The sequence below is a fragment of the Triticum aestivum genome, chromosome 2D (genome assembly GCF_018294505.1).
Source record: "Triticum aestivum cultivar Chinese Spring chromosome 2D, IWGSC CS RefSeq v2.1, whole genome shotgun sequence".
Classification (NCBI taxonomy): domain Eukaryota; kingdom Viridiplantae; phylum Streptophyta; class Magnoliopsida; order Poales; family Poaceae; genus Triticum; species Triticum aestivum.
The window spans coordinates 14629842-14643073 of NC_057799.1; the positions used below are offsets into that span (position 1 = coordinate 14629842).

At 38.0% G+C, this 13232-nt stretch overlaps 1 protein-coding gene across 1 annotated transcript; it reads left to right on the forward strand.

Annotated features, from left to right (window-relative positions):
• Positions 1-228: 228 nt before the first annotated feature.
• Positions 229-11344, forward strand: LOC123051138 (fatty acid amide hydrolase; the record flags this gene model as incomplete). Its single annotated transcript, XM_044473937.1, is given in 19 exon segments — positions 229-423; positions 522-582; positions 931-1124; positions 1210-1339; positions 1459-1536; positions 1620-1767; positions 2272-2384; positions 2472-2547; positions 3989-4060; positions 4310-4361; positions 4735-4815; positions 4887-4970; positions 5430-5533; positions 5726-5818; positions 6762-6830; positions 9268-9329; positions 9962-10023; positions 10272-10367; positions 10923-11344. Coding segments are annotated over 19 exon segments (1827 nt in total). The 3' UTR covers positions 10983-11344.
• Positions 11345-13232: the final 1888 nt, after the last annotated feature.

Sequence of the window (13232 nt, forward strand, 5' to 3'; positions counted from 1 at the left end):
ATGTCAGAGATCCTGGGCGGTCCTGGAGGCAAAATTTATCGTCTTGTCGCCGGAGTCCACTGAATCGCTGGCACATTTACGTGTGCACAGTCCTAGTACTAGTTCAGCGCTACGTACGTACCCCGGCCCCGGCTGGCTCCCTCCCTTTCTAGCTCCCGCCGCGGCCGCGCGCTTGCAGTTTGGCATTCACTCTGCCTGTGCCTCTGCCCCGGAGAGTGGGAAACGGAGGAGATGGGCGGCAAGGTGAAGGCGATGGCGCCGGTGGAGGAGGTGGACATCGCCGCCGCGCGGTACGAGCCGCTGGTGCTGCGGGCGCCGCGCCTCACGGGGTTCCCGCTCAGGGCCTTCGTCTGGCTCCTCGAGTCCCCGCTCCTCGGCCCCATCGTCACCTCCGTCCTCAAGAAGCACAACAACATGACGCAGGTCCTCCCTTCCCTTGCCAGTTTCTATTTCGTTTGAGATTATTTTGCTTCGGTTGCACTCACCACAGTTCTCGTCTTGCCGGGGGACGAGCGGAGCAGATGCTGCAGCACACGGTGATCCCCGACCGGCCCATGTTCTTCCCGGAGTTCCCGCCGCAGGGTACGTACGACACTCATACCCTCTGTCTCTGTGTGTGCACAAGCAAAAGCAGCTATGAGAAACTTCTCGTTCAGTCAAGTTCTACTGAATTTTGGTCTTCTTGAATTTTGTATAGTTGAGATAGATAGATGTTCTCCTTCTTTCATTCAGTCAGGTTCTACTGAAACTTCCCTTGCAAAAAAAAAAGTTCTGCTGAAACTGAAAAAGGGCATAGGAACATACTAAATGTTTGCTGCAGAAGCACAGCCACACCTGAATATGTGAAATTTACATGCACGGCTGAACAAAAAAAAAGGTGTATTATTGTTAACTGCTGCTGCTGCTGCTGCTCCTAATTTGATTTGCCAGAGCCGGAGCAAGGAGTTGTGACCCTGGGGGAGGACAGGGACCCTGTGGAGAGAGTGGAGGAAGCACTGCAGTGCCTCACTCCATACGACCCGTCTGGCCGTTTCACATCGTCGGATGAGAAAAACCCCTTTCTCTACTGGAAGATCCGTGACTTTGCACACGCATACCGGTCCGGGATCACGACACCTTCAGCTGTGAGTAACTGCTCACCGGAATGTACTGTACAGAACATTGCTTGCTCTCCTTGCATTTGTGGTGTTAACCTTCACCGTTGGGTAGGTTGCGGAGCATGTCATTGCGGGTGTGGAAGAGTGGAACAATAAGAAGCCTCCGATGCCAATGCTGATCTATTTTGACGCTCATGACCTGAGGAAGCAAGCTGATGCTTCCACAAAGAGATTTGAGCAAGGTTTACGCCGAACCTATCTTTGCTGCTTTATTCAATCATTGTTGAATGAACAAACATCAGGTGGAAACTCCATTTACCTTTATCCTGTTTTCTTGATATGTGTTGCTTCTTGTGCACAGGAAGCCCGATTTCCGTTTTGGATGGGATCTTTTTCGCCATTAAGGATGACATTGACTGCTTCCCATATCCATCAAAGAGTTAGCTCACTCGACTGAAGTAGCCATTATTTTGATGTGTCCGAGAAGCATGTTCTATATTATATTCATCTTTTTGAATTCAGGTGGTACCACATTTTTCGACAAAATCCGCCCTGTGGAGAAAGACGCAGTCTTAGTTGCTCGTTTACGGAAATGTGGAGTGATTTTTATTGGGAAAGCAAATATGCACGAGCTAGGCATTGGGGTCACCGGAAACAACCCAAACTATGGGTATGGCTAATAATTGAGCGGCTGCTAGTTCTGTTCGAAATGCTTACATACATGGAGTCTATGGATACATGAGTTTTATTGGAGGTGCTAAAACTTAAGTCATGTTTTCATCTATGTTGACCTGGTGGAAACTTGAGTGTTGCCAGATTAAATTTTCTTTTCTCCTTTTTTTTTTGGAATGCTGCAAACATGAATGTCCAACAACGTCTAGGTGATTCTTTTGCTTTGCCTAAAGTTTTGTAATGGAAAAGGGGAACTACAATATTTGTTTGCTCTTTCCTAGAAGCAAACTCAGCTGGGTAATTGTAAAGCTTGATAAGGAATCAGAACTCTCGGATGCCTACAAATATTATGCTCTAGCGGTATCATCAGAAACCATCACATTATGAAAAAGAAATGGAAAACAGATTTGGAATTTGCAGTCATCCAATATTGTTCATCCAGTCTACTTATGTTCTGATGTTTGCTACTTTATCTTCGTAATTTCATAATTATGTATTGCAGGACAGTAAGAAATCCACATTCAATCAATAGATATACTGGTGCTTCTTCATCTGGTCCAGCTGCACTTGTCTCATCAGGGTTATGCTCAGCAGCGATTGGAACAGACGCCGGAGGTTTGTACATATAGAGCTGTGACATTCATTGACACTACATTCTTTTCAGTACTAGTCTCTATAATTGGGACCTTTTCTTTCTTACAGGCTCAGTTCGAATACCATCCTCCCTATGTGGCATTATTGGTTTGAAGACAACATTCGGACGCACAAATATGACTGGGTAACTAAGAGAAGTTCCTACTTGATATGTACTACTAGCACTTGCTTTGCTACTCTGATACCATGTTAAGCCTCATGCACTAGGCAACACGACTGAAAGTCTGAACTGATGAAAAGGGCTAGACAATCCACATATACACTTAACAGACCACTCATGATTGCATAAATTATATGTTACAATACTATGAAAAATATCCGTGATGGATAAAATGATATTGCTTTAGTTTGATCAAACCAGATATTTTTCATATACTAAAACCAAAGTTTAGAAAATATCTTGAGCTTGTTAACCCGGCCGCTAAATATTTCATGTCATCAGATGTAAATCAAAATGCCAACTTGTTTAATTTCATATAATGAACCCAAGTGGTAATTTCTATTTAAATGTTTTTTTTGAAACATCACCGGGGGCAGAGGAAGACTGCCCACCTGAATTTCTATTTAAATGTTATTATCAAATAGTTATTTATTGACTCTATGGGGTGTTTCACAAAATCTATTTTCCTTATTTTTTATTCGGTTGTTTCCTATGTATTGTTACATTTGTCGTTTTAGATTTTGACACCTTTAGCAATTACTTTTAATAAAAATGTGTTTGTATATAAAATTATAAAGTATTAGTATAATTTGAATAAAGTGAGTATTATTTTTACATGACCAATGCAAATATTTTTTACATATACTACTAAGGGCCAAATATGTGTGTTGCCCTGCACATTTGCGTGGCTATTTTTTACATGAGTGTTACGTGTTTTTTCAAATTAGGATAATATGAATGGAATACGTTTTGATCACTGGGTTTATTTGACTTGCCATTAGGATTAATAATAGATATTTGTGTTTTATTTGATCTTGTTACAGCCCATGTAAATTGCATGGCTTAGTCATCTTTTATAGATCTATTTTAGTTTAATTTTTGCAATGTCATTTGCACCATGCTCCCATACAGTCAAATGCCCAGCATGTTTAATTTCTCAACCCATATGGTGTTGCACGTGCCCATTAGCCAGCTCAAACCGTATTGCTTGGGCCCAAACTGCATTTGAGTGCCCAAAGCCATACCAACGTCATTTTTCTGTTTTTCTCTCCTCCTGCATTTGAGTGCCCAAAGCCAGCCCAAACTGCTAGCTATGATTGGTTTGAGAGTCTCGTATCGGACACAAATATGCATGTTTTTTTTCTGATCGGTTTGTTGTGCTCATATCGGATACTAATACATACATGTTATTTGTGGTTGCATCTTGTACGTATCGGGTGCCAAAATTCGTATATGATGTTGTTCTCAGTAACTTTACACCTTTTAATATCAACCATTACAATCTAAATCTACAGAGCATATATTTTTAGCCTATGTGGACGAATGTGTTGGCATTTACCTTTTGTTTTAGTATATAAATAATAGATAGATTGTGAGTATGCATAATTATATATCTTATTTGCAGGGTGCTTTGCGACTGTGGGACTGCTGAAGTCGCTTCACCTCTTACAGCATCGGTGGAGGATTCTGTGCTAGTGTAAGTAGTTTGGCTTGCTAAATGAGATCGTGAGGTTGCATAAACCTGTTTAGCCATCTTGTTGGCAAAGTCGAAGTTTGTCAACTCTCTTATTTACGTTAATGATATGAGATATGAATTTAACTACCTCATGGGTAGTGGGTACAACTGAATACTTGTCATTTATGAATACTCAACAGTGAACACTCTCTGCTTGTAAGTTATGTACTTACTACTTACAGTGTTACACCTAGTCGTATGGCATTTCAGGTATTCTGCACTTGCTGGCTGTAGACCTATGGATAAGCTTACTCTGAGACCTGTAAGATATTTCCTGTTTTAACACTTCCCATCTGTTAAGTACGAGAAACATTGAAATGCATGTTGAACAAACTCTAAAATGCCTTTCATGTCACTTCTACGTCATTGCACTATACTAGTCAGTTTTTTTAAAATGTGAAGCAGTACAAATGTCAGCATTAATGAATTGTGTGAAACAAGAATGTGATTATTGTTTCTGAAATGAAATGTAAAATTTAAAGCTCCACAGTACGGTAATCATAATATAGCAACAGTCATATGTTAACCTTCTCCATTATTACCCAGGATGGATCATAACTTATGATCTAAATCTAACCTTATTGCATCCTATCAGGCTCACAACTTCTACATCTCTTTCCCTTTTTGCTGTACAGTTGCCGCTGTGTGTTCCTAACTTGGTGTCCTCTGAGAACAACGATATCCTGCAATCAGTGAAAGTGGGAAAATATACAGAGGTACAATTTTTAACATGAAATATTATCTTTGTACATATGTAATTTTTCTTATATAAACTTGGCCTTTTCAGTGGTTTCATGATGTTTCTGATATTGAGATCTCAAATACATGTGAGGATGCACTTAGCCTCCTGCGCAACACCTTCGGATGTCAGGTATGGCCGTTTCTACCGCAACACATCTTATATTATTGTATTACTCTTATGTCTATTTATACCAGCTGTTTAGGTGTTGTACCTTTGAATGTACAATCTCTTCTTTAGATGAAGGCATTTTCTCATTAATAAGATTTCCATGTGTAAGGTGAATGCTTCTGTGCTCACCAATAACTACTACCATAGTTCTGTTGATGGTTGTGTCAAAACAATTGTGAAGTGTTAATTAGAAAAATGTCAATCTTACTATTGTTAACAATTCCTGTAAGTTTTAACTGATCTGTATCATTTAGAGATTTTAGACATCCAACAAGCAGTAATAGTTAAGCTTAATTTCTCCCAGCTGCTAAATGATTATGTCGAGATGCCTTTTCTGATGATGTGGGATCTACTATATATACACATATTTTGTTGTTTTTTGACATCTCAGCTGACTAGTATTGTTTAACATTTTTCAAGATAGAAGAGATAATATTACCAGAGCTTTTGGAGATGCGTACTGCCCATCTTGTCACTATTGGCTCAGAAGGATTCTGCCAGCTGAATGCTCATTACCAAGAAGGGTACCTATCTATATCTATCAACACAAATATCGGATTCTCCATACTGCTCTTAGCATGAGTTATAAAAAAAATTCCTTTCAAGTTTCAATAGGAGGTAGAACTTCAAATTTTTGGTCCCTGAGAGACTGGAAATATTATTGTTAGCTAGTATTTACTATTCCGTACTATCAATCTCACTATACTATCTTCCAGGAGGCGAACTGAAATGACGTTAGATACTCGAGGAAGTTTGGCACTTTTTGGGTCATTCACTTCAGCAGATTATGTTGCTTCTCAACGTCTGAGGTGAATATGAGTATAAATGTAGCTGATCCATTTATGATTTCCATTACAGCACTCGTTCATGAGTATGAAGTAGGTTTTTTTCGTCATGCAATCTTATTCAGATCTTGGAAGTTCTCTTAGAACCATGTTGACTGTGATTGTAGATAAGAATGATAAAATAAAACCTATTTAGATTGTAAGAATTTTTCCATGTAACACAGAGAGATGACCAACCAAGCTAATAAGAAACCAATGTATCTAATGATCCCACAGGCTCCCACAAGCCCTTATCCAGTGTATTTTTGTTGGATTTAATTTGACAATATCTGTCATTTCTAGTATAACCGTAGTTATTGCTAAATTACAAATTAAATTACAATTCCATCTAACTAAATTATTCTAATATGACGTATCCTATATATGCCTTATTTTAGTTAGTTCTTTCTTTATCATTTTATTTTGAAAACAAATAGGAGATTATAGACAAGTACAAAAAGGACATGCATTACAGAGCATACCTAATGCCAGGTGATGGGGCATACTTATTGACTTATTGTGTGGACATTTTTTTTACTGAGTAACAATACATCAGTAGCTGCTAGAAGTTGTGTAGCTTCAATTTTATCCTTATCTGCTACAAGAAGGTGCTGCTAACTCAAATTTCTTCTTCTTTTCTTTAAAAGCTACCATGTCTTGACTAGACTCCATAAATGATTTTTAGAGAAGTCCATTTGGGCATCCTAGTTTGTCACATATACCGAGTTACTGAAATTTCCTAGATCTGCTTGCTGTTGCGCAAATCGTGGGCATTGAGGTGTTGTTATAAATCACATGACACATGGTTGTTGTATGACAAATGTAATTAAGTCTGGGATATGAACTGACGACTATCAAGTATATATTTCTTTTCCCCATGGTAGACGTTCTGCCAGTTGTGTGCTTACCGTATCCATGGCTTATATAGGAGAAGGATGATGTACTATCACATGGAAGCTTTCAGGAAGGTTGACGTCATAGCAACCCCTACAACCGGGTAAAAGATTTTGCAGTTTATTACAATCGGTCCATAGACATTTTATATCATCTTAGTCATTTATGCTAATAGTGTATATGCATGCTAGTGTACAACCGGCTAAACTCCTTGGTACTTGTTTTCATCTAGTCAAAGAGGCTAGTGCACGAGGAAAATTCTGCTTCTAGCTTTGAATAGATGGTTAGTGGTTCTAAGCGACCTAGTTTTCTAATTGCTGGGATCGAGAGAGAGGCGCCTGGTCGTTGGTCTCTGGTGTCGGCACTTCTCCGCTTTTTTTTCATTCTTTTTTGCATTTGGTTCTTCATTTTTTTCATTTTATTTTTTCTTTTGATAATTTTTGGTTTTCTTTGTTCTTTTGGTTATTATTCTACATTTTTTTATATATGTCAACAACATTTTTCTAATACACGTCTATCATTTTTCCAATACAAATTAAACATTTTGGTAATACATGGGCAACATTTTCTGCATAGACATTTTCAACATTTTCAAATGCTTAATTAACATTTTTCAAATAAAAGATTAACATTTTTAAATAAATGGTCAATTTTTTAATACATTATATTTTTTTAAAAGCTTAATTAAAACTTCTGAAATAAAAATATTAACATTTGCTTATGACATGATCAACATTTTTTCTATACACACTTAACATTTGCCAAATGCTTGATTAACATTTTTTGAAACACTTGTTCAATATTTTTATATACATGATTAAAAAAATCATCATTTTTAAATACATGGTCAACATTTTTTCTACACAGATTTAATATTTTCCAAATGTTTGATTAACGTTTTTCAAATACTTGTTCAACATTTTTTCAAATGCTTGATTAATATTTTATGTAATTTGTTTCCATCATTTTATTAATACATGGTCAACATTTTTTCTATACACATTTAACATTTCCCAAATGCCTAATTAACACTTTTCAAATACTTGTTCAACATTTGTTTCAAATGCTTGATTAACATTTTTTTGTACATGATAAAAAAATTCATCATTTTTTAATACATGAACAATATTTTTCCTATATACATTCCACATTTTTTGAATGCTTGCTCAACATTTTTCAAATATTTATTTAACATTTTTCAAATACTTTTTGTGGAGTGGTTTTGTAACATATGCATTTATTATATTTGAAAGTATAAAAAGTACAAAAAGAAAGCAAAAAAAGAAAACAGAAAATATAAAAAACAAGTAAAAAAATGAGGCTGTGGCCTGCCGCGCGTGGGCCGGCCCGTCTCGCTCGCCCCTTCAGCGAGTTGGAAGGTGGACTCGCTGGAGGCGAAATATAGGGGCTCCCCACCCCTTCCACTTCTGTACTATATGCCAGCCCAACTAAGACGAGCGAGAAGCTCCCTCCGCTCCTGGTTTTTGTGATGCTTCCCAGGCCGGTTTTGGGAAGCTTTGGAAGCTTCCAGCTGGTTTTTTTAGTTTTCTAGACTGGTTTTTGTTGGTTTCATCCCTTTTTCATTGTTTTCATATGCGACAACCTTTTCAAATTCATGAACTTTTCTCAGAATGTTGTGAACTTTTTTCAAGTTTAAGATTTTTTCGAATTTGTGAACTCTTTTCCTTTTTGTGATGTTTTTTCAAATTATAAATTTTTCCAAGCCATGAAGTTTCCTCAAATTCGAGAACTTTTTTCCAAATTTCGTCAGGTTTTTCAATTTACCGAATTCTTTCATTTTTTTTGAACTTTTATGAATACATGAACTTTTTTGAATTCGTGATTTTCTTTTCCAATTTTGCGAACATTTCCAAATTTGATGAACTTTTTTAAAATTTGCGAATATTTTCAAATTCATGGACATTTTTTGTATTCATGATTTTTTTAAAATTTGTGAACATTTTTCAAATTCACGAACTTTGTCAAATTTTTGATTATTTTTGAAAATCGTGAACTCTTTCACATTTTATGAACTTTTTTAAAAGGTTCAAAATTTGTAAACTTTTTTGGATTTTATGATTCTTCCAGGTCCACGATCTTTTGGGAAACTCAACGGTTAACTTGTAACTAGTCATGGTCAACCAGGTCTACTGGTCAACTGTTGACCGATCAACTTTTTTTTGAGCATATGTTCATCGATGAACTGATGGAACGATCAAGCTGTTCAAAAAAAGAAAAAACTGAACGAACGAAAGGGACACTCGGTTTGTTGGTCTGGCCTATGCGGGAGCCGGGAGAGGCGTGCGAGGGCCAAGTAGCTTAATCAGCACTGAACGTGCCAATTAGGAGGTCTCGGTGGTTTCTGACTTAAATGCGAGATACTATGTGTGAACTACTGAATGACAATACTAATTCACATTTGGGATTACACGGAGCAACTGATATAAGTCTGTTTATCTTTGCTCCCTAGAATGCCACATACCTAATTTTACCAGGTTGCACCAGTTATAACAGCTAAGGAGATGTGTTGTTTTTCCCAGCATTACTGCACCAAGAATACCACCAAGTGCTCTGAAAGGAGAGTCTGATTATATTGTATCAGGTAGATTCTTTTCACTATATTATGTTATGCATTTCATTAGCTGTTCAACATGTGGATTTACAACTTATCACAAACTCAGCTCTGAACCATGTTAACATCCTGCATAAAAACTACTGAAATCTTGATTTGGAACAATTGTTATTTGACACAGCAACTGTTGTCTTTGTCTTGTATTGAGAAAAAAGTTTGTAAGAAAAATAATATAACGACAGCTCTATATGTGAAATTTGTAGGGGAGATTGAGGTCATAAACACAATTTTCACACCTTAGCCGCGAAGATCCTAAAAAGCTAAAGCTGACCTATCACTAGCTATTTCCTTATTTAGATCACAGGTTTCATGGTTTTGTGGTGGGACCACACAAAGCTATAACGGAATATCACAAGCTATTTAGAACCTTGTTGGAGTCAAATATACAAGTGGCATTTCTTCCTTTTGGAATCTAATACTAGTATAAAGTAGCTATGCAATATGTATGTTCACGAGTCTAATAGTTTGTATGAGTTAAGCAGTTTGCAAAGCAAACTATATATATGCCTCTTTTGGTGCCAACTTGCCAAGTACAATTGTTGGTACTTCTACAGAGACCAAATACACCTTTTTCTGTTTCTGATTCTGTCTCTTTATTGCAGCTAAGTTGATGCAATTCATTGTTGCGGGGAATTTTCTTGGCTTTCCTGCCATAACGGTTCCTGTAAGTGGTGTCACAACTTATGATGAATATTTATTGTATCTCGTAGTTAACGTTGAGATTGTGTATGGAATAGTAACTTTAACATTATTGATTTACATTCAGAAACATGGTGTTATTTCCAACATAATGAAAGGTTTACAGATAATTATAGGAAAATATTCAGAATTTTGGTAGTATATTATAGCTCAAAAACATGCAGGGAAAATATTAATTGCTAATATGTGCTGCTACTCCTGTCCTGTACACAGGTTGGTCATGACAAGCAAGGCCTTCCTATCGGCTTGCAACTGATAGGCCGTCCATGGGGTGAGGCTAGCTTACTGAGGGTGGCTTCGGCAGTAGAGGTACCGTTCACATTCATCATAAAGGTTCTGTATTTTTAATTTGCCACCTTAGAATGTGCTCTTGTTCAATACGAGTCTATGTGCCTTTTAAACCTGTATGAACCGAGTGAATCTCTGAACATTCGCCAATTTTCTCAGTTAGGTTTAGGAGTTGCGAAAGCTTTATTTATACTACTATGCTATCTGGGGGCTTTTGTTTATCGTGACGCTAATACACTGAAGCAGTAGATTACTCTGAGTCATTTTTAACGGGGAAAAGACGCTAATGCAGATAAAAATGTTGGGGAAGAATCAGTAATTTATGAAACATGGTAAATTTAGCATGTCTACGGAATCTGAAAAGCAGTATTTAGTGGCATCATCATTACGAGTGCAAACATTATGGTAAACTTTAGAATTTTAAAAAATGTTTTGCTATGTTTTCTTGCGTGGGTGCACTCTGGGTGCGCCGAGCTGGGGTTCAGCCACTACTTTCCCTATTTTCATCAAGTATTTTGTACTGTCTTTGTCTGCTTCTGGACCCTCGTAAATTGAAAATATTTCCCTTGCTTTCAGGAGCTCTGCCTGAAGAGAAGGAATCGTCCGTCCACATTCTACGACATCCTAAAGGCCTGAAGCATCATCAGTATGTAATATCAATAGTACGTAAGAGGTTTGTCATTTGTCATTTGTGAGGACTCAGGATAGACACGCCAAACCCTTGTCCAGGTTATGTAAACCGAGAAATTAATTCTACCATAGATATTGCAGCAACAAATAAGTAAGTGAGGTAGTATATAAAAAATTGTTTGGATGCTTGGGACATCTTTGCCGGTTTTCTTGTTCTTCTGGACTGTTGTGATTCATCTGTTCGTGATGTTCTTGATCTGGCTCTTCTTTCTGTCTAAAAAGCAGAGGCAGAGATGTAACTGGGATATCCATTACTGACAAATGATAATCTCTGGTCTAAGTGAGAGCTAGTACGTTGTTGGATTTTACCTACCCGGGTTCATTGGTTGTACATGTACGCCTGCCTTGCACCGTCGAAAAAAAACCGATATATAAAATGCGAGTGGATCATGAATTTGTATCTCAATAAAAAACTTGATAGGTCCAAAATGTAGCGGATTATGCGATGCAAAATAGAATCTATACTGCTCATTTTGTGTTTAAAAGCACCTCCCATGGTTGTGGTTCCGTTTGCTGCTTGCGATGAAACTAGAAGAGATGAATTCGTGAAATATCAGATCCATGTATTTGCTGTTAAAGAAACCTATCATGGCGATCCACACGGTACTATTAAATACAACGTATGTTGGTATTTTTTTGTTTGGATGTCCTAGTAGATACTAAAAGAGAAGGAGCAAGACGAAGAAGAGGGGTTGACTTGTTCTATTCTGACCGAGAACGTTGAGCATTGACCATACACGCGTAGAAAGAAAGAGAATTCAAGGAGCGAGAACAAGGAAGTCAATCTGTGGTGGACAACCCTGAACCCTTTTTCTTTTTTCTTTTTCGGAAGGTAACACTGAACCTTTTCTGGTTCTTCTGCATAGATGGCTTCCAATTCAGCATCAAAGTTATGTTCATGCCCACATATGGAACAAGTGGTTGTAATGATATTGCATCATCGTCTGCACCATCCATATCCTGTTGCACATCAGCAACATTAATCATCCCTTCCATACTGACCTCATTAGCAACAGACATTTGCGCCATAATGTAGCTCTCATCATCACCAACTCCAGCACCAGCAGCCTATTTTTTGTTGTTATAGAAAAAAGTTATCACATTGTCAGTAAAAAAGGTAGAATGTGCAAGAAACTAGTGCTTCTAGCATAAAATATGTATTACATCAGATTTGTTTCATCTTCTATGTTTTCACCCCACGATACTAAATAAAATGCTTCAACATTTTCTAATACAATGATCACAGTGCTACCAGCAAAGTAATCAAGTTGATTTTTGTTTTTTGTAATCACAGTGCTACAAGCAAAGTAATGAAGTTGATATCACATTGACTCTATTTTCCTACTAGATGCAACATTTCTATCTAACTTTTTCTAGTACAGGAACTTGTCCAAAATGATCACAGTTTAAACCATGCAACACAGTCAAATAGAGTCAATGCTTTATATTTTTCACAACATATATAGCATTACAAAATGTGCTCATATTGGGGACTTTTTTCAGTTTTGGTTTGTACTTTGTTAGGAGCATTCACCACACATACAGCATAACCCCCGCCCCTGCACATTTTTTTTGCAAATCTTAAACTGAAATTTCAAGGAGCAAATTATACACGGTTTTCAGTTGACCTCCTCCTGCACATTTTTAAACTGAAAGTGCAAGGAGCAATTATACAGAGTTCTCAGTTGACCCCCCCTGCACATTTGTTGGAGCAGTTCTTAAACTGAAATTGGAAGGAGTTTTTTTGTACACAGCTTTCAGTTGACATAAGGAGATATGCTGCAATTCATAGTGCATTTTTTTGAGGACAGTGATCAGAGAGACACAAAATTATGAATAGAGCAGAATCAAAACACTTCATGCTGCATGCTTTTCAATTGCTCCTTATAACTTACCCAAGCCTGCGAGGAGCTTGCCCGGGAGGCTTCAGCAGAAAACACAGGAGGATTGCAGAGCTCCCTTGCAGCTCCAGACCGACGAATCGGCTCGCTGGCGAGAATTGGGGCCCATTTGGCCTGCCTGCTGCTCGATGGAGCACCGGAGCTTCGATCCATGGCAACTGACAACATAATCCGCACTATGTGGTGAGCAGCCATGGCGAGGGAAGCTGGACGGCAGGGATGCTGCATGGCGGCGGCGTTGTACACGAGTCGCCGTGGATCCCTCCTCGCCCTGGTCGGGCGGGTGCAGAAGAGT